General features: G+C 43.2%; 2 protein-coding genes across 7 annotated transcripts; both read left to right on the top strand.

The window, feature by feature from the left end:
• Positions 1-1,879: 1,879 nt before the first annotated feature.
• CUNH1orf54 (chromosome unknown C1orf54 homolog) lies at positions 1,880-8,821 on the top strand. 5 transcript variants are annotated; one of them, XM_036272852.1, is made up of 6 exons: positions 1,887-1,975; positions 3,329-3,412; positions 4,063-4,121; positions 4,518-4,628; positions 7,977-8,075; positions 8,728-8,821. In XM_036272852.1, the coding sequence occupies exons 1-5, from the start codon at positions 1,930-1,932 to the stop codon at positions 8,070-8,072; spliced, it is 396 nt and encodes a 131-aa protein (XP_036128745.1). In that variant the 5' UTR covers positions 1,887-1,929; the 3' UTR covers positions 8,073-8,075; positions 8,728-8,821. The 5 variants fall into 5 exon arrangements, with proteins under 5 accessions (XP_036128748.1, XP_036128747.1, XP_036128745.1 ...); XM_036272851.1 differs by having other exon boundaries at positions 7,974-8,075; XM_036272853.1 differs by having other exon boundaries at positions 1,901-2,055; positions 7,974-8,075.
• Positions 8,822-10,388: 1,567 nt separating this feature from the next.
• On the top strand, positions 10,389-14,768 carry CIART (circadian associated repressor of transcription). Of its 2 annotated transcripts, none has more exons than XM_036272982.1 (6): positions 10,389-10,459; positions 11,055-11,479; positions 11,650-11,725; positions 11,955-12,033; positions 12,144-12,255; positions 14,094-14,768. In XM_036272982.1, exons 2-6 carry the CDS (start codon positions 11,114-11,116, stop codon positions 14,616-14,618), a joined length of 1,158 nt encoding a protein of 385 aa, XP_036128875.1. In that variant the 5' UTR covers positions 10,389-10,459; positions 11,055-11,113; the 3' UTR covers positions 14,619-14,768. The 2 variants fall into 2 exon arrangements, with proteins under 2 accessions (XP_036128875.1, XP_036128876.1); XM_036272983.1 differs by having other exon boundaries at positions 10,441-10,459; positions 11,358-11,479; positions 14,094-14,679.
• Positions 14,769-20,065: the final 5,297 nt, after the last annotated feature.

Here is a 20,065-nt window from a genome sequence, read left to right as displayed (position 1 = left end):
AGAGGTGAGGATAAGACAACTCTTCTCCAGTCTCCTTTGAAGTGTTACCACAGCATCTTCCCCCCTGATACTAGAGCAGGTGCCAAATCTATCTTGTTCATGGGTGGTTCCACAGAGACTTGCATAAGTGCCTGGCTCGTAGTAGATGTTGAAAGATATTTATTAACTCCTTTAAAAAAAAAAATACTATTTTTGGAAACAGACATACAAGTCCAGGAAGCACAGAGAGTCCAAAATACGATGAACCCAAAGAGGTCCACACCAAGACACATTATCAAAATGCCAAAGGTTAAAGACAAAGAAAGAATCTTAAAAACAACAAGAGAAAAGCAGTTTGTTACCTACAAAGGAGCTCCCATAAGACTGTCAGCCAATTTCTCAAAAGAAACTTTGCAGGTCAGAAAGGAGTGGCAAGAGATATTCAAGGTGATGAAAAGCAATGACTTACAACCAAGACTACTCTATCCTACAAAGCTATTTAGAATCGATAAACATATCAAGTTTCCCAGACAAGAAAAAGCCATAGGAGTTCATCACCACCAAACCAGTATTATGTGAAATGTTGAAGGGTCTTCTTGAAGGAGAAGAACAAAAATATGACCAATAAGATGGTAATTAATACATATCTATCAATAATTGAATCTGCAAACAAAATGAGCAAGCAGAACAGAAACAGACTCATTGATACAGAGAACTTTTGTTGCTTGCCAGATGGGCGAGGATTGGAGGCATAGGTGAAAAAGATGAAGGAATTAAGAAGTACAAATTGGTTGTTAGACTGATGAACCTCAAAGGGAAGGGGGGAGGGAGGGCGGGATGAGATAAACCAAAGAACTTCTATGCATAAATGCATAACCAATGGACATTGACAATAGTGTGGGGAAGGCAGAAGTGGGGCAGGATTAGGGAGGAGGGAGGGGTCAGTGGGAAAAAAGGAGGGGACATCTGTAACATTCAAGAATAAAGATAAGTCAAAATAAAAAAAATACTACTTTTTTTCTTATTCCCTTGCCTGTGAACCCTGAATTGCCTATCAGGCTCAGCCTAGCATTTTGTACCTAGCATGTATGTTACTAAAAGTTTCTGAATTGAATTCAAAAGCAAAGAAAAGGATAAGATGAACTCCTATAGGCTGGAATGAAAGGAATATACCAAGTAACTGAACATAGGAGAGGTGTAGCACCTGCAGCAGGGAAAGAAACAATCTGCTTTCTCCCTTCATTATATCCTGTATCCAGAGAGTTAAGAAAGAGGTGAGGTGAGGTCAGTACTTACCAGAGAGGAAATAACTGACCTTGGCTGAGAGATTTTTATCAAACACAATGTAGCAGGTGCTTTGAGAGTCAGACAATGATGTTGATATTGCTCGCATACTTCACAGTCCAAGACAGGCAGAAAAGAGAAACTATTTTCAGCTAGAAAATTCTCATCCCTTTTCAGAACATGTCAACTGTGAAGAAAGATAATGTGATTAATTAAGCCTTAGAGAGAAGAGCAACTCTGGATGGTGATAATAAGTAGGGACAGTGAGAGGGAAGTTGAGCTTTTTGTGAGGATTGAGAGAAGGAAGGAGAGGAGGGGAGAAGGCTTAGTAAGAGAAACTTCTTAGTAGCGAGGGTGAGGGTGTTTTGTTGTTTTGGTTAGTGGCAGCAGGAATCCTGACAGGATCTAATCGAGGGCTGGGAGAGCTCAGTGAACATGTTCCCATTGGAAATCCATTTTGCCTCTCTTAATATGGGCAGCTCTGGCTGAGGACAAATAGTGACTGATAATCTAGTCAGTCAACAAGTGGGAGGAGAATTCCACCCCCTGAGAAAAGAGTTGCTGCAGCTCCCTCCCTGCTTTGGAGGAAGACCGGAGGCGGGGTAAGTTTGGTGGGAAACGCTGTAATTTCCTTTTTTACTTTCACAGTAATAGTGCAGTATCAGAATGGATGTCCTCTTTGTAGCCATCCTTGCAGTGCCACTTATCCTGGGTAAGTTCACTTCTCTTCCTGAGTTTTAGGACCAGGTCTTCTACCATAAATGGAGTGGGAGAAAGAAAAATCAGGAGAAGGTAAGAGGTCCAATTCAATGGGGAGTGATAACACTCTCTCATTTGTGCTACAGTCCAGTGTTGGGGGTGGAGGAGGATCTGGGAAATAGAGCCAGGAAAGGGGGAGGAAAGCAGAGTCCTATCAAAGAAGAGACAGCTGATGAGGATGAAGCCCCAGAACCGCAGAAGTCCTAACAAGAGTGAATTCAGCTCTCCATCACCACAGAGTTGAACAAGATGAGAGGGACTAAAGTGAGAGTAAAGGAGATCAGTAGACTCTGAAGGTGGGAAAGTCTGAAACTAGTGAGAGAAGCCAGGGTGTCTTCTTTCCCAGAATGCTGGAGAAAAAACCTTGAATTAGTAAAGAGATAGAAGTGGAGGTGACCTTTAGGGTAGTGACGAACTGGGTGCCTTCAGGGACAGAATCCAAAAAGTAGCTCGGCTCCTTCCCTCCTTTGTTCCTAGTCTGCCAGGTGCTCTTATTGTTTCCTTTTCCTCCAGATTCTTGTGTCATTGCTTCTGGTTAAGGAAGAGACTTCAAGGAGCTTAGGGAAGTGTTTTAGCAGGAGGCCTAGAGTTCTAGACCCAATCATGTCAAAGCTACATATTTTCAGTCCTGGGAAGGAAGAAAAATGAATATAGACTGGCCATTTAGTCCAGCTGACTCATTTTAAGAAAACAGAAGTTAAATAGCTTTTTCTGAGTTATTCTGCTAGTTAGCAGTGAAACTGGAACTAAAATACAAGTCCAAAATCTAACAGTGTATGTGTCCATTATTTGTGAGAGACACCAATGAGAGAACTCAGACATTCCTTATATGATCCTTTTTTTTTTCTTCTTTTTGCTGTTCCAATTAGATTATTTTTATTGCCTTAGCTTAAATACAATACAGTCTGGAGCATACTGAATAGTAGATATGGAGTTCTTAATTTCTAGTCTCTCTCTCTCTCTCTCTCTCTCTCTCTCTACTTCCTATCTTTTTTTAGGTTTAGTTCTTGTTTTGAGTTTACAGTATGTGAAGGGACCTGTTTTCTGTTCTGGAAGTTCCTTTTTTCCCTCCATGCCATTGAGAGACAGCTGCCACTGGATTAAAAGGCATAGAGAGACAAGCCTCATCACAGAGATGAAGCCCAGAAGACTGAGAAGGTTTTAGAGGTGCAGAAACAGAGAGATAGTCTGACCCTTGGAGGTGAGGCAGAGAGAAAGGAAACTGATAGAGCTGAGATCAACCTTGTGTCCTTCTGTTGCTAAGGAGTTTCAGATACCCTTTGACCTCTAGTCCTTGTCTCCATAGGACAAAAATATGAGGATGAAGAAGGACTGGAAGAGGATGATTATTATCAGGTGATCTATTATTACACAATCACCCCCAATTATGGTGAGTATGTATAAGGCTTTGACCCTTAGCAGGATGGAGAGAGGTTTGAGGGATATTTAGTTCTGAGACTTGGTCTTTCCCTTTTCAATAGAGCAATTGGGTCAGAGACAAATTTTGCTATGAGCAAAGACTATCAAGGTTCATGATGTTATTTCCAAAGATAGCAATTTTCAATTCTTTGGAAACTGGTTGAAACAATTTGAAAATTTTCAAATTTGTAAATTATTTTAGGTGTCAGATTGAACATACAAATCTATAGCCCTGGCCGGTATGGCTCAGTTGGTTGGAGTGTTGTCCTGTACACTGAAAGGTGGTGGGTTTGATTTCCAGTCAGGGCACATACCCAGGTTGCGGGTTTGATCCCCAGTCGGGGTGTGTACGGGAGGCAACAGATCAATGTTCCTCTCTCATATCAATGTTTCTTTCTCTCTCTCTCCCTTCTTCTCTCTCTAAAGATAAAAGAAAGAAAATACAAATACATACACATTCACAAACATTTTTCACATTAAAGTTCATTTGAATTAGAGTATACTAGTACATTTTACAACATGAGCAAGTTGAAGTGTTCTGGGCAATTTCTTCCTCTTCTCACTTCTAGATGTAGTACTACCTTTCTCTTTTGTTACTACTAATTGTTTTCTCCTCCCCAGATGACTTTGGTGCAAATTTCACTGTTGATTACTCCATATTTGAGTCAGAGGACAGGCTGGTGAGTGACATCTAGGAGGATCAGGATAGGTAATAGTTAAAAAGGAACTGGGCAATGTTGAAATTAAAATTATTAGCAGAAATAAAAATGAGTTAGGTAAAGTGAAACTGGGTAGTGAACACAAAACAGACCAGTTATCATAGCTGGGAAAGAGAATGAAGCCAGAACCCAGTAGATTAAGACACTGAAAGGGAGGAGCAGTCCTTGAGTCAAGGGAATTGGTGAATGGGATGGGTATACAATCCATGCAAATGTCAAGTCAGGAGCTTAAGTCTTAGAGGGCAGGTGGGATTTGGGGAACAGGAGAGGTGAAGGAGAGAAGAACTTTAGAGAGTCTATGAGCATATTGGATGGAGTCAATGATAACTCTTTGTTTCCTAATCCTTCTGAGGACAGAACAGGTTGGATAAGGAGACAGTGAAAACAGAAGAGACTACCACTAATCGTGAAACAGAACATGCAGACCATCAGAGGCCTATAACAGTGAAACCAGTGCTGACGGAACCAGTGAGTTAATTGGGGATAAGATGGGAGGGAGATGAGACATCCCTTACCCTGGATAGATCCCAGGACTGGTGACATGGAGCAAGAAAGAACTGGAATACCAGGTTTCGGTGGATGGGGGAACCAAATAACTAGTATTGTAATGCAGGTGTTCATCTCAGCTTGGCCATCATTTCTTTTTTTTTTTTTCTTTTTTTTTTATCCTCACCCGAGAACATTTTTCCATTTTTTTTGTACAGATAGAGTGGGAGGGAGAGAGAGGAAGGGAGAGAGAGAGAAACATCGACATGAAGGGACACATCGAGTGGCTGCCACCCGCACGACCAACCAGGGCCGGGGACAAACTGCAACCGAAGTACATGCCCTTAGCGGGAACCAAACCCGGGTCTCTCCGGACCGCAGGCCGACGCTCTAACCGCTGAGCCAAACTGGCCAGGGCTTGGCCATCATTTCTTTCACTGAGATTTAATACTAACCCTATATACAGAACCCTGGGAATATTTGACGCACTTAAATTTCAGTTCAATATGTAACGTATCTAACCTACATATATGTAACCCATGCCTAAAGTTACTAAGGATGCTGCTGCTGCTGAAACATAAATCTGTGATGTCATTATTGCCCTCAAAGTATTTATAAAACCCCAGCTTACAAACATTTATTTATTTATTTATTCATTTATCTATTTATCTATTTATTTATTTATTTATTGTTATCCTCACCCAAGGACATTTTTCCATTTTTTTGTTCAGATAGAGTGGGAGGGAGAGAGAGGAAGAGAGAGAGAGAGAAACATCGACGTGAAAGGGACACATTGAGTGGCTGCCACCCGCACAACCAACCAGGGCTGGGGACAAACTGCAACCGAGGTACATGCCCTTAGCAGGAACCGAACCCAGGTCTCTCTGGACCACAGGTCAACGCTCTAACCGCTGAGCCAAACTGGCCAGGGCCCAGCTTACAAACATTTAGAACAAAATGAAAAAATTTATAACTATGTTAAATTACATACAAATTTGAGAGCATATGACATAGACAAGTGCTTTAGACAGTAGAAGGAGAGAGATCAGTACAGGAGTTGTCTGGAAGACTTTTAGAAGGTGATTGTGCTTGAGATACACTTTGAAGAATAAGTAAACTTTAGATTGGTGGTACGTTATAAATGGATGAAAGCAACTAAGAAAAAAGAATAGTTATTCTAAGAATAGAAGAGCTGCATTGACGGGGGAGGGGGGTAGGAGTGGGGGAACAGAACAAGCATGACATGTTTTGTGGATGAGTTCTGCCTGAAGGAGAGGGTATATGGAAAGAAACAGTGGGAAATTAAGAGGAAAATTAAATTTACAAAACTTTTAACATTTGCTTGGTGATTTCACATATGGAAGATAGGGCAAAATTATAGAGAATCTGAAGTGTCAGGCTGAAGTTTGGACTTATAAGAAATAGGGAGCCTAGCCCTGTCCAGTTTGGCTTAGCGGTTAGGGCGTCGGCCTGCGGTCCAGAGAGACCCGGTTTCAGTTCCCGCTAAGAGCATGTAACTCAGTTGCAGTTTGACCTTGGCCCTGGTTGGGTTGTGCAGGTGGCAACCATTCGATGTGTCCCTTTCACATCGATGTTTCTCTTTCTCTCTCTCTCTTCCTCTTTCTCCCTCCCACTCTATCTGAACAAGAAACTATTTGTCTGGTTCTAAACAAGATGCAATGGAGTAAAGAGAGATTAGTGAGATTTGCATCATTCCCAAAATAATTCATTAAAGACCTGGACTAGGGCAGGAAAATTTTGAATGGAGAAGAGAAAAATAAGAACTATTTTGAAGAAGAAGAAGAAGAAGAAGAAGAAGAAGAAGAAGAAGAAGGAGAAGAAAACACTTTGTTTTTGTTATAATTTCATATGAGGCCTAAATGAGGAGAGAGTTAAAATAACTTATGTTTTAAACATGGATGTCTGGGGACATGGTTAACCAAAATGGGAAGTGGGAGGTCAGAGTGTTTTAGAAGTGGTTATAAATTTGGTATTGGCCAAGCTGAACTTATGGTGACAGCCCTGTGAGGCTATCCTAAAGGTAGTGGAATTAGGCCAGCACTGCAGTTCTAAGTGCAAAGTCACAGTTATGAAAGTAGATGAGCTCAGTAGAGCCTGTACACACAGAAGACCAAAAGGCCAACGCCTATGCTGGTAGAAGGAGATAGAGAAATCAACCAAGAAATACAGATAGCCGAATTTATATTATACTCTTGAAGAAAAAGTTTAATATAATCAATGAAATGTTACCAAGAGGCCAAGGAGGAGATTATTCATAACCTCCCAAAAAGCAGTTTTAAGTGAGTGGTTGGAGCAAAAGCTAGATTTTGTGGAATTAGAGAGGGAGGTCATTGTGAGGAAGAGCATAGACCAACCATTTGTGAAATCTGGAAATGAAAAAAAGAGAAGCAACAGCTAGAAAAGGCAACAGGACCAAAGTACAGCCTGAATATAGTTGAACACAGATGGGAGGAATAGAAGGTTGATGATTGATGACAAGAACAGATAAATCTTTTTTAATGTTTTAAAATTGATTTTAGAGAGAGAGGAAGCGAGGAAGGGAGAGGTAGAGAGAGATAGAAATATCAATGAGAGAGAAACATCATCGATCCGATGCCTCCTTCATGTCCCCTACTGGAGACTGAGCCCACAACCCAATCCCTGCATATGCCCTAAGAAAGCTGGCAACCTCTTGGTGTGTGGAACAATGTTCAACCAACTGAGCCACACCGGCTGGGCCACAGATGAATATTTTAAAGTGTACAGTATACTCCCTTTAGGTTGTAAATGTCTTGAGTAGGAGCCATGTCTTAATCATATTTATATCCCTCCTATAGCATGTAGCACAGTGACAAGCACATAAATAAAAATACATATTGAATTGAGTTAGGCCTCCCTGGTATGGTCAGGAATGGTTGAAAGACACAGAGGAAAGGATTCTTTATAATATGGGGAGGAAGGCTGGTCTTTCTCTATGCTCAGAGGAAAGGAAGACAAAAGTTGGTATAAAGAAAGACATGGCTATCACCCTGGCTGTTTTGGCTCAGCGGTTAGAGCATCAGCCCCCCCGACCAGAGAGACTTGGGTTTGGTTCCCACTAAGGGCATGATACCTCGGTTGCAGTTTGTCTACGGCCCCAGCTGGGGTCGTGGGGGTGGCAACCAGTTGATGTTTCTCTCCCTCTCTCCCTCCCACTCTATCTGAAGATAAATGCAAAAATGTCCTCTGGTGAGAATTAAAAAAAAAGAGAGAGCTATCTTTCCAGAGGGCAAGAGGATAGTAGGAAGGGTGATGCTGGTCTACTATGGTGTGATATCTGTATTTTAGCAGAGTCCAGATAAGAACCATGCTGTATCCAGTCTGCAGAGTCCCATTTCCCTCCTCCTGTCCTGGGCCCTCCTTCAGAGGTGGATATATTTCATGTAGAAGGTGAGAGTGCAGCCGCTGGCTGTGGGGAAGTCTGTGAAGCAAGTTTTACTATTTCTGGCTGGTGTTTCCAGCCTGGTTAATTCTCAGATGATTAAAAGAAGAGAAGCCGCATTTAGAAAAACTTTTATTATCTACCTAAGGAGATGTCAAGGCAAAGACTTTTGTAATGAGAATAATCATTTGTTTTGAACTGGGAGAACTTCAGGACCTCCTAGAGCAGAAGCAGGTGGACTGGAAAAGAAACCTCTCCTGGTTTCCAGCCTGGTGGTAGTTTAAGGCATGGCAAGTGCCAGAGGGCAAAATGGGAGGGGTCCCATAACCTAGCAGAATCAAGAGGGCAAAGTTCAGAAGCTGAAGAGGTGGCAGTTCCCTAATGTAGGGGAGAGGTGGGGGAAAGGAGGAGAAAACAGAAACCTGTATTATAAGGAAGGAATTTAAGTTGGGATTCTAAATAACAATGGGGCATGAAGAGATTTAGCAGAAGGAAGGGGTGAAAAGGGAAGGGGACACACCTTCCAGAAGCTGTCATGGAGAAATTTAGCTGAGAACATAAAATCTGGGGAGTTTTCAAAGAAATGGGGGGCGTGGAGGGTTTTCCTGAGTCCCTTGAACCTGGTTTTGTTGTTTTTTCCCCCTTTCTTTGCTTTTTTAGGAGAGAAGGCTGCTATCTATGACTCTTTGGATGGGGATTTGGGAAGAGGAAATTGGAAGATAAAATAAATAAATGAAATAATCTGGTTACTCACTATTCCTTCATGAGGGTCTGTTCTAAAGCCACAACACTAAAGAGAGCACCAGAATATGGGGTGGGAAGGGTAATTTAGAAAGGGAGTTAGGTGACAATAGTATTAGAGGGAGTTGTTAGGACCTGAAATTTTGGAAAGAACAGAGAAGAGCACCCACAGACAACAGGTTTATTTACAGTCCATAATTCCCTCTAATTCTATTGCTTTATTTTATTATATATGGTATTAAAACTGTGTTTGGGGAGAGTTGAAGTTTATTTAGAAACTTTTTTCTTTTTATAAAATAAGCACATTGTTAAACATGTAAAATATCAAAAACTACTTAGACTAGATTATAAAAATTCACACCCTCCTCAAACCCCCCCCCCCCCCCAATGTGTCTTTTCCAGTTTGAAATTAGGGCAGGCAGGGACATTAATTTTTTTCCTCTATCCTCGGGACCCTAATTAGAACTGGGCTGCCCCCTTGCGGTCTCTTCTGTCACAGCTTCAATTAGCCTAGAGTCCCTGATCCCCTATCCCCTTCTCTCTCCACTGCACCGTTTCAATACTGCAAGGGGCTGCGAAGAGTAGAACTCCGGACTTGCCACCTTCCCTCCTTCAAAACCTTTAGAATCTTCCCTGGGGGACCAATGAAGAAACTGAAACTAGACAGACATATAACTTAGAAGATCAGGGACCTTCCCCACTCGGTTCTCTTACTAGGAATCACAGAATTCAGAGCGCAGAGCCCTAGGAGCCAGGGTAGAAACGTCAGGAACAATCGAGTTCGGCTTTGACCTCTAGAGTCGTGGCGGGCTGGCATCTGAGCTGGTAACGTGCACGCGGGTTATGTAAGGAAAGGGCTGGAGGAGCCGCCCCAGCGGGAGCCCGGGAGAGAACGCGGTGTTCTCGGCGGCAGTCCCCACCCTCCTCACCCAGCAGGGCAGGAGGCACCCAACTTGTAGGAGAAAGAGGAGGAGGGTACGGTGAAAGAGACCGGGGAATCACGAGGGCTGGGCCGCCGCGAGGTGGAGAGGATACACAGTGGCACGCATCTGTTCTCACACACGTTGCAAATGCAAGTCGCTGATGGCTCCACGTGCTGCACTCGTGAGCGGAGGTGCTCAAGGAGGGGGTGGAAGGGTCGGCTCGCGGGGAGCCAGAAACCCCGTATCTAGAGGCGCGCAACTCGGGTCACACAACCAGTCTGCACACTCTAGCCACGCGTTTCCGGCGCACCACAATCCTATTTAAGGCCATGGGTTCCGCCTTTTTACTCCCCTCCCTTCTTTTCCACTCTTTCTCCATCCTCCTCCTTTTCTCATCACCGGGTCCTCTCTGCGAGCCGCATGTAGGGGCGGAGCACGGAATGCTGCCCTTCCAGCCAATCGTCACCTGACTGCCTCTCTATTGGCCGAGCCCCTGTATTGCTGTAGCAAATGGGATAGAAACTTCAGTAACTACAGTCACGTGCCACCGGCTAGAGGACCAATGAGAGTACGAGGTCTGTGTACGCAGGGGGGAAGGCACGTGCAGAGCTGCACGTGTCTGGGAGGGGTAAGGGGCGGGGCCCACTGGGACTGAGGCGGAGGTGGGTAGCTGAGACCCGGAGGCTGTGAGGAGCTGGAGACAGTCGGAGCTGAGCCGACCGTCACAGGTGAGGAGACCCGGAGGACCGGTAGCGGTGTGCGCGGGAGGATCAGCCCCGGAGAGAGTGGGTTTAGGGATCTCTTGGTATTGGGAGGGATCGTATCACGTGGCAGTGACCGGAGAGGGTCCGGAGCAGGGAATCTGATTAGAAAGACTGGGGAGAGGCTTGGGCCCCCGGGGCGGGGGAGGGGACTCTCTGCGAGGCGGTTCCTGCGGAGTCTCTAGGTGGGTTCCGGTGCCGGAGATTTAACGTCCACCGGTGGCATGACCTCGGGTTTAGAGGTTTGCTGCGGATTCAGGCTCGGAACAGAGCAGGCAAACAATGAGCCGAACTGGGGAAGGGGTTACGTCAAGGATTTACTCTGAAGTGAGGAAAGAAAGAACAGAAGTCTGTCGGGCTAAGAGCTGACGCTGCGAGGCCAGAAAGGCAGTCCAGCTTCTTAATGGAGGCAGGGGAGATGGCTTTTTCTATTGTCTCTAAGACAGGTCATATTGGGGAGGGAGAGAAGAGAGATGATTATCCTGTACAGTACACCCCAGTCTCCCAGTCCATTTCCTAATTCTCAGGTTGTGGTTTCAAACTCCTTCGCTTTGCTCTTCAGTTGCAGGTCCGATCCTTGGGTACTCCAGGAGCTGCTCTCCAGCCCCTGCTTCTGAACCTATGGATTCTCCATCTAGCGTTTCTTCCTATTCTTCCTCCTCTCTCCCTTCCTCTTTTTCCACGTCCCCAGTGAACAGCGACTTTGGCTTCCCCTCCGATAGTGAGGGGGAGGACAAAGGGGCCCATGGCCCCAGGACAGACACTGTTGGGCACAAGGGAGGTTCTCGGCCCAGCCCCGGTCCTGTCCGCCGCAGGCGACGACCCAAGGTTTCCAGTAACCAACATACAGCATCTCACTCGCAAGAGCGGTGCTTGGATTCTCCTATGGCAGGATCTGGGATCAAAAGATCAAGAGGTCGTGAATTGGAGACTGGTCTAAACATCCGTGGATGTACCACAGAAGGAGACCTGCTCTTTGCTCAAAAGGTAAGAGAAAGCTGGGGAAAGAAGACACTGCTAGAGTGCCTTAGCACCTGCTGGCTGGTAAGGACCCTATGAGGATGGTATTGGCTCCCAGATTTGGAAATGGAAGAAAAATCAGTACTGGTGTAGGCAGTGCTTGGTCTTCTCATAGCCTTTGTCCTGTTTTCTTACAGTGTAAAGAGCTCCAGGGATTCATACGTCCTCTCACAGACCTACTGAATGGGCTGAAGATGGGTCGCTTTGAAAGAGGTTAGTTGCATTAATCTGAGCTAGGTTCATCTCTCTCTCTCTCTCTCTCTCTCTTAAAATAAATATGTATTTCTCTTAAGTTTTTGTTTGGGTCCTAGATTATTCTTTTATTTTTTTCTGTGATTTAATTTCTTTGGGTGAATCCATTTTAACCCCCTTCTGTCCTTCCTTTACCTGACTAAATTCTTGAAGTTTACTACTTGATTTCTTTCTCACTCCCTGAACCCAGGATTGAGCAGTTTCCAGCAGAGCGTGGCAATGGACAGGATCCAGCGTATTGTAGGAGTTTTGCAGAAGCCACAGATGGGGTAAGTTCTCCTGATTCTTTCCTCAGTACTTCATAAAAAAGGAGATGTTTTCAATTCTGTCATGTTACTTTTTTCACAATTTTTTTTTTTTTTTAATGTTTCTTTCACAGGGAGCGTTATCTGGGAACCCTGCTACAGGTGGAAGGAATGTTAAAGACTTGGTTTCCTCACATAGCTTCCCAGAAGTCATCATTGGGTAGTAGCAGGCATAAGCTGACCAAGGTAAGAACTTATAAACCTGAGGAAGGGGTGGGAAAAAAACAAAGAAATGAAGTGTACAGTTAGAAATGGGCTCCCTCTTACATTTCCTTTTGGGTCTTTTTATCTTTTCGATAAGTTTCTTTTCAGGGAAGGGAAAGATAAAATTTCCTTTATTGTCTTGATTCCTAGATGTTTTTTTGTTCTATTACTCCAAAGAACTCCATGAAGTTTAATCTTGCCCCTCATGTAGCAGCTTATCTGCTTTCTGCATAGATACAGAAGGCTTTTTACTTGCCCAAATGATTCATGCAGGGAGATGTCTCAGCTTCTCTCTGCAGATCCTTTTTCCTCTGCTGCCCCTGAAATGCTTTCCTCCTCCTTTTTACTCCTGCCTACGTATCATCATACCAGATCCTCTGGAAACATGGGCTTAATGGACTGGTCATAAGAAGAACATAATTAGGGGAGAGGAGGGCATCCCTGCGGCACTCATGGGGAGTGTTGGATAGAGCCTAAGACCTATTTTCTTGGCCTTCAAATAATAGGGTATTTAGGGACACTCAAATGATAGTGCAGAGAAAGTTTTCTGTGTAGATAATAGACAGTCCTTGTTTTGAATCAACCACAGTTATTGCTGTGAGAATAGTCAATTTAAAAATAAGTAGGAGGAGCTCAGGCTGGGTTGCTCAGTTGTTAGAGCATCATCCCAATATGCCAAGGTTGTAGGTTTGATCCCCAGTCAGGGCACATACAAGAATCAATCAATGAATGCATAAATAAGTGGAACAATAAACCATTGTTTCTCTCCCCCACCCTTCCTTTCTCTCTAAAATTAATTTAAAAAATTTTTAGTAATGATTAAAAATAAGCAGGAGGAAAACAACGAAATCTTACCATATGCAACAGTATGAATGGACCTAGAGGGCATTATGCTAAATGAAATAAGTCAGTCAGAAAAAGACAAATGCCATATGATTTCACTTATATGTGGAATCTAAAGAACAAACAAAACAGAAACAGATTAATAGATACAGAGAACAGACTGATGATTGCCAGAGGGAAGAGGGTTAGAAAACTGGATAAAAAGGGTGAAGGGATTAAGATGTGCACATTGGTAGTTACGAAATAGTCACAAGCATGTAAAGTACAGCATAGAAAATATAGTTAGTAGTATTGTAATAACTATGTATAGTGCCAGGTGGGTACTGGAAATATGGGGGAAGGGGGAATACTTTGTAAAGTATATGACTGTCTAACCACTATGCTGTACACCTGAAGCTAATACAAAATAATATTGAAAGTAAACTGTAATTTAAAAAAATAAGCAGGAGGATCTTGCCTGCATATTAATTTATACTTCTTAAGGCACTCAACAAAGGAAATTAGAATATATAATACAGAAATTGGGAAATGATGATTCCAATTAAAAGAAATCTTGAGCGCTGGCCGGTTTGGCTCAGCAGTTGGAACATTGGCCTGCGGACCAGAGAGTTCCGGGTTCGGTTCCCGCTAGGGGCGCATACCCAAAAAACAAAACAAAAAAAAGAAATCTTGAAATGAATTATAAATAGTAAGAACCCATGGGACTGTTTTATTTTGTATATATCTGAATAGCCAATGTCTAATATAGTGTGTGGTACATAGTGGGCCCTCATTTATTTGTTGAATAAATGAAAGTATAATTTGGTTACTAAAACTTTTACTTAATTATGATCTGGCAGAAAATTATTTGTTGCATAAAACAAGGTATGTTTGCTTTGCAAACAGAGTTCCCAAAGAAAGCAAAGGTTTAGGCAACCAGGTAGAGTTAATCTGAAAGTTTTCTCATAATTTATTTTCTCTTTTTTCCCTCTCCCTAGCATTTCCCAAGGCACTACAGTTATCCAGCTGCTTCCTCTCCTGCACCTCCCATGGAAAAGATGGACCAGACACAGCTAAGACATCTAGTATTGAAACCAAAGCAGCCTTGGCATCTCGCTGAATGCCCAGCTATGAACCTCACTTGGATCCACACCACTCCAATTTGCAACCCCTCTCTCAGTTCCCCAGGTACCATCTCCTTTAGCCATGGTCCTTTAAGCACTGGAACCAGCATTGGCGTCATCTTTTTCCTCCAGCATGGAGAGCAACCCTTCACCCACTCTGCCCCGACCACTCCAGTTCCACCTACTACAGCATATCCTGTCATCCCTGGTTTTCCTAAGAAACTATCTGGAGAGGGACCTCGTTGCCACAGTTTGCCAGTAACTCTGCCATCAGACTGGAGCTGTACCCTGGCCCCTCGTGATCGACCCACCATGGCCAGGGAGATGACTATGGGACACCTAGAGCAGATGAGAAGCCATTGTCCAGTTGTTCCTGATGTCCATCCTCTCAATCCCTAATCCAAGACTTGAGACTGGTTTCTAATTTGTGGAAATATGTGTCTGTATATATATGTGTGTGTATGTGAATATATATATTTTACTTTTAATGTGTGCCTTTGTGTTGAGGGAAGAGAAATCCTTTCTGATTAAAGGAATTTTATACCTAAACAGTTTGCTGACTGGGAGGGAAGTTGAAACTTTATGTTTCAAATACCAATATTTTTCCTCTAAGCTGCAGCAAAGAAGAAAGGAGGTGGGAAGGTTTGTGAAGTTGAGCTCCACCAACTGGATGGGACAATATAAGTCCTGTGGGAGAGGAAAAGGGAGTCTGCTGCCGTCTTCTTAGGGAACACCCTTGAGACAGTTACAGGGCCCAGAGTTGGCTTTGTTTTTTTCATTCAGGCTAGAGACTAGTACCTTTCCCTTTGTGTCTTTCCCTCTTGTAATCATCCAGCTGGCCCAGACTAACAGGTTCTTCTGCTTTGCAATAGCTCTTTGCCTTGATGGGAGCTGTTGATGCTTGTGGATAAATGCATATGTAATCTGCTGCCAGAGGCTGGACACAAGAGTCAGAACACGCATTGTGGTTGCCAGTTTTGAAAAGAAGGGGTAACCCTGGCTGGTTTGACTCAGCAGTTGGAGCGTCGGTCTGTGGTCCAGAGAGACCCGGGTTCAGTTCCCACTAAGGGCACGTATCTTGGTTGCAGTCTGGTTGGGTCATGCGGGTGGCAGCCACTCGATGTGTACCTTTCACATCGATGTTTCTCTCACTCTCTCTCTCTTCCTCTCTCTCCCTCCCACTCTATCTGAACAAAAAATGAAAAAATGTCCTTGGGTGAGGATTTAAAAAAAAAAGAAGGGGTGCTCTAGAACTGTTATAATGGGGAGTCCCCTCAGACACTGGGCCTCATCCTTTTTTTAAAAACTTTTTTCCATTTATTGATTATAGAAAGAGAGGAAATGAGAGGGAGAGAGAGAGAGAAACAATGATGTGAGAGACACATCGACTGGTTGTCACCCACATGACCCCAACCGGGGCTGGGGACAAACCGCAACTGAGGTACATGCCCTTAGCGGGAACTGAATCGAGGTCTCTCTGGACTGCGGGCTGACACTCTAACTGCTGAGTCAAACCAGCCAGGGCTGGGCCTCATCCTTAATAAAAAATCTGCAGCTGCTGCCCGGCCAGTGTGGCTCAGTGGATTGAGCATCATACTATTGACTGAGAGGTTCAATTCCTGGTCAGGGCACATGCCTGGGTTTAGGGTTCAATCCCCAGTGGGGGGCCTGCCGGAGGCCACTAATCGATGTTTCTCTCTCTCTAAAAAAAATCAATAAAGCCTGGCTGGTGTGGCTCACTGGTTGAGCATTGACCCATGTACCTAGAGGTCGCTGGTTTGATTCCCAGTCAGGGCACAAGCCCAAGTTGTGGGCCTGATCCCCAGTGGGGGCCATGCAGGAGGTTGCCAATTGATGTTTCTATCTCTCTCTCTCTTCCTTCCTCTCTCTCAAATCAGTAAAGAAAACAATATATATTAAAAACTTTTTGTTAAAGCTGCAGCTGCTAAATGTACAAGTGTGGGCAAAAGTAGGTTTACAGTTATAACTATACAAAAGTTTATTCTTGTATTATTATTTATTAATTATTTATTAGGAATAAGTGTCAACCTACTCTTGCCCATCCTATGTTGCAGTAGGAAGGCTACCTATCCAGTGTTATCAGGTGGCAAAAATAAAGTCAGTGTATTTACCACTATCTACTATTCTCTGTATACTACTCTTTCTGATTTGTCTCACTTTCCTCCAAAACCATATCTTCCATTCTAAGTCTTGGCAGTATATCAGACTATGCAGTCATTTTAATTATTGTTTATTGGCTACTGAGTATGTTCTTCACAGCTAGTTATATGTCTTTCCCCTATGTCTCAAGTCCTCTGTTCTCTGAATAATTTTCTCCTTTTATTTCAGAAAACATGACCTCTTTTCTAAAGCAAACCTCTCCATTTGTGTTTTTGGTTACCTTTCACTTCTGGAACTTTTGCTATATCACATAGCCCTCTTTCTCTTGTAACTTCAATTTGCTATTTAATTATTTATTCTTTATTTTTCCTACAAATTTGATCAGGTGCCCCCTTCTTGAAAACCTCTCTTGAGCCTGACTGTACTCTCTTGTTTTTCTCCATAATTCTTGACAGAGTTGTCTGATTGTGTTCTTCTGACTCCTTCCTACCACTCAGTCCTTAACCTCTTGCAGCCTAGCTACCACTATCACTCTACCACACCTTCCCAAGTCACTAATGAGCTCACAGAATCAGAGTAGTGTAGTGTAGCTTCTACCCAATCAATAGCTAGATCCGGGGTGCCTTTAAAAAGGACTATGTACTTCATTCTCTTTGTATCATTTGACACTCTTGATGCTGCCTACTGAAACTCTCCTCCCTTGGATCCCATGACAGCTCACTAGCCTAATTCTCCTCTTACCTATCTGGCAACAACTTCTGTAACTCTTAATGGCCCCACTTCTGCCCATTCCAGAATGTGGGTGGTCCCCTAGGCTCACACATTGGCTCTTTATTCTTCTCTGACAACATCCTTTTGCTTAAAGGTTTCCATCTTCTTTCATGGCTTTAATCATTGCCTCAGTTTTAGAAGACTGCAAAAACTTTATCTCCAGTCACAATCTTTACCCTGAGATGACATACTCAGTGTCTAGATTCCTGCTGGAGAGTTCTATTTACATATTATCAACACTTAAAACATATTAGCCCTGGCCAGTGACTTGGCTCAGTGGTAAGAGCATCAGCACAAGCACCAAAGAGTCTTGCATTCAATTCCTGGTCAAGGTCATGTACCTGGGTTGCAGGTTTGATCTCCAGTCCCACTCTGGACAAATGTGGGAGGCAACCAATTGATGTGTCTCTCTCACATTGATGTTTCTCTCTCTCCCTCTCCATCCCTCCTTTGCACTCTCTCTAAAACACAATAGAAAAATATCCTTGGGCGCCCTGGCCAGTTTGGCTCAGCGGTTAGAGCATCAGCCTGCGGTCCGGAGAGACCCGGGTTCGGTTCCCGCTAAGGGCACGTACCTCGGTTGCAGTTTGTCCCCGGCCCTGGTTGGTCGTGCGGGTGGCAGCCACTCGATGTGTCCCTTCACGTCGATGTTTCTCACTCTCTCTCCCTTCCTCTCTCTCCCTCCCACTCTATCTGTACAAAAAAGAAATGAAAAAAAAATATCCTCGGGTGAGGATAAAAAAGAAAAATATCCTTGGGCAAGGATTAACAACAACAACAACAAAGATATTATTAAAAACTTCAGCATTTTAGAGCCAAGAGGTCTGATCCAACCCCTTCATTTTATAAATGATGAAACTTTGGTGTCTTGTGCAAGAACAGTGTGTGAAACAGAACAATTGGTTTATAGTCTGGTGCTTTTCCCAGTGCTTACCGATCAAATATTATCTTTCCTGTAAAGACGTTCTGTTCTGCCCGGCCAGTGTGGCTCAGTGGTTGAGTGTCAACCCATTCACCAAAAGGTTGCCAGTTCAATTCCAGGTCAGGGCCCAGTAAGGGCCTAGTCAAGTTGTGGGCCAAATCCCTAGTGGGGGGCATGCAGGAGGTGGCCAATTGATGTTCTCTTCCATCGATGTTTCTATCTATCTCTAGCTCTCCCTTCCTCTCTAAAATAAAGAAAAAAAATTTAAGATGTTCTGTTCTGCCTTTTTACAGTCTCTGTCTTCTGATAGTGCTATTTATGGTACCATCATTTTTCCAGATTACTAGGTTTAAAACCTGGTGTCATTCAGTCACCAAATCCTTTTTATTTTGTATTTAGACTATCTCTGAAAATCCATTTCTTCCCATCCATTCCATTGCCACCTCTCTGGTCTAAACTTTACTATAACAGTAGTCTGTCTTACCTCGAATCCCTTCTCAATGATAACCAGATAAACTTTTCCAGAACAGTGCTTTACGTGTCATTCCCCATTCAAATCCCTACTGGCTCACCAGTGCTTTAAGATGAAAGCCCAAAACCTTTAGTCAAGATCTCTATTTCTCCCTCTGCTCCCCTGTGTGATCCCTCTGTTCCAGTTTTCTTATTTGTCCCTGAACACTGTAAGCCTTTTTGCCCTCTAACTCACATTCTTGCTGATCACTTTACCCAGTCTTTCCTGGTTGTTAACTAAACTCTATACTTCTTTCAATGACTAACTCAAGTCCTTCTCCCAATTATTTTCTCCATTAAACATGATATAAAAGCTCAGTCTTTGGCTCATAAAATGAGATCATGTACATAAAACAACTAGTACAGGGTTTTGTATATAGTAGGCCCTCAAAAATATTACTTTTCCCTTTCTTTTCTTTCAAGGCATTTATATATACCTTGTTGTTATTAATCTTCACCTGAGGATATTTTCCATTGATATTTAGAGTGGAAGGGAGGGAGAGAGAGTGAAACATAAATGTGAGAGAGACACATCAATTGGTTGCCTCCTACACAACCCCGACAGGGTCCAGAGACTGAGCCTGCAACCCAGGTACTCGCCCTTGACTAGGAATTGAACTCGAGACCCTTAGGTCTGCAGGCCGACACTCAAACTGCTGAGCCAAACTGGCCAGTGCAGTACTTTTATATTTTATTCCATTTGATTCCCATGACAACTTTTGTGTGATTGAGGACAGACATTAGTCCCATTTTACAGATAAGGAAATAGACTGGGATTTTAAGTCAGGGATCAGCAAGAGCCAGATAGTAAATAAATTAGTCATTGTGGACTATACATTTCTGTTGCAACTATCTAACTCTGTCATTGTAGCTCAAAGCAGCGATACCTAATATATAAACAAATGAGCACAACTGTGTTCCAATAAAAGTTTATTTACAAAAACAATGGTGGAGTTGGATTTGACTTGTAGGCAGTAGTTTGCAACTACTGGTTTAAGTGACTTGTTCAAGATCATATGCCTGATAATCAGAATTTGGATATAATCCAGATTTCCTGATTTCTTTTTGTTTGTTTGTTAATCCTCACCTGAGAATATTATTTCCATTGATTTTTAAATAGAGTGGAAGAGAGGGAGGTAGGGAGAGAGAGAGAGAAACATCAATGTGAGAGAGACACAAATTGATTGCCTCCCACACAACCCCCGAATGGGGCCAGGGATTAAACCTGCAACCTGGGTATGGCCCTTGACCAGGAATCAAACCTGTGACCCTTAGGTTCATGGGCAGACGCTCCAACCACTGAGCCATACCAGCCAGGGCCAGATCTCTTGATTTCTAATCCAATGCTTTTTCACCATGCTATGCTGTAGCCTATATAACTTATTTTGCATGTAATATATGCTACCTTGTTTTATTAGTTATCTTTTATGTCTACATACTGTACTCTGGTGGTCCAAAAGGTATTTGACACAGAGTAGGCATTCAATAAAACTTTCTTGATAATCATGATGTCCCAGTCTGG

This window comes from Molossus molossus, unplaced genomic scaffold (assembly GCF_014108415.1).
Source record: "Molossus molossus isolate mMolMol1 unplaced genomic scaffold, mMolMol1.p scaffold_m16_p_20, whole genome shotgun sequence".
NCBI lineage: Eukaryota > Metazoa > Chordata > Mammalia > Chiroptera > Molossidae > Molossus > Molossus molossus.
This window is presented reverse-complemented; position numbering and strand designations above follow the sequence as displayed.

Excerpts from the sequence above, each read along its gene's own strand:
- CUNH1orf54 (XM_036272851.1), top strand. The coding sequence starts at position 1,930 with ATGGATGTCCTCTTTGTAGCCATCCTTGCAGTGCCACTTATCCTGG. Across the intron at positions 3,413-4,062 it reads CACAATCACCCCCAATTATG|ATGACTTTGGTGCAAATTTC; the intron begins GTGAGTATGTAT and ends TCTCCTCCCCAG. Across the intron at positions 4,122-4,517 it reads TTGAGTCAGAGGACAGGCTG|AACAGGTTGGATAAGGAGAC; the intron begins GTGAGTGACATC and ends TTCTGAGGACAG.
- CIART (XM_036272982.1), top strand. The coding sequence starts at position 11,114 with ATGGATTCTCCATCTAGCGTTTCTTCCTATTCTTCCTCCTCTCTCCCT. Across the intron at positions 12,034-12,143 it reads TTGCAGAAGCCACAGATGGG|GGAGCGTTATCTGGGAACCC; the intron begins GTAAGTTCTCCT and ends TTTCTTTCACAG. Across the intron at positions 12,256-14,093 it reads GCAGGCATAAGCTGACCAAG|CATTTCCCAAGGCACTACAG; the intron begins GTAAGAACTTAT and ends CCCTCTCCCTAG.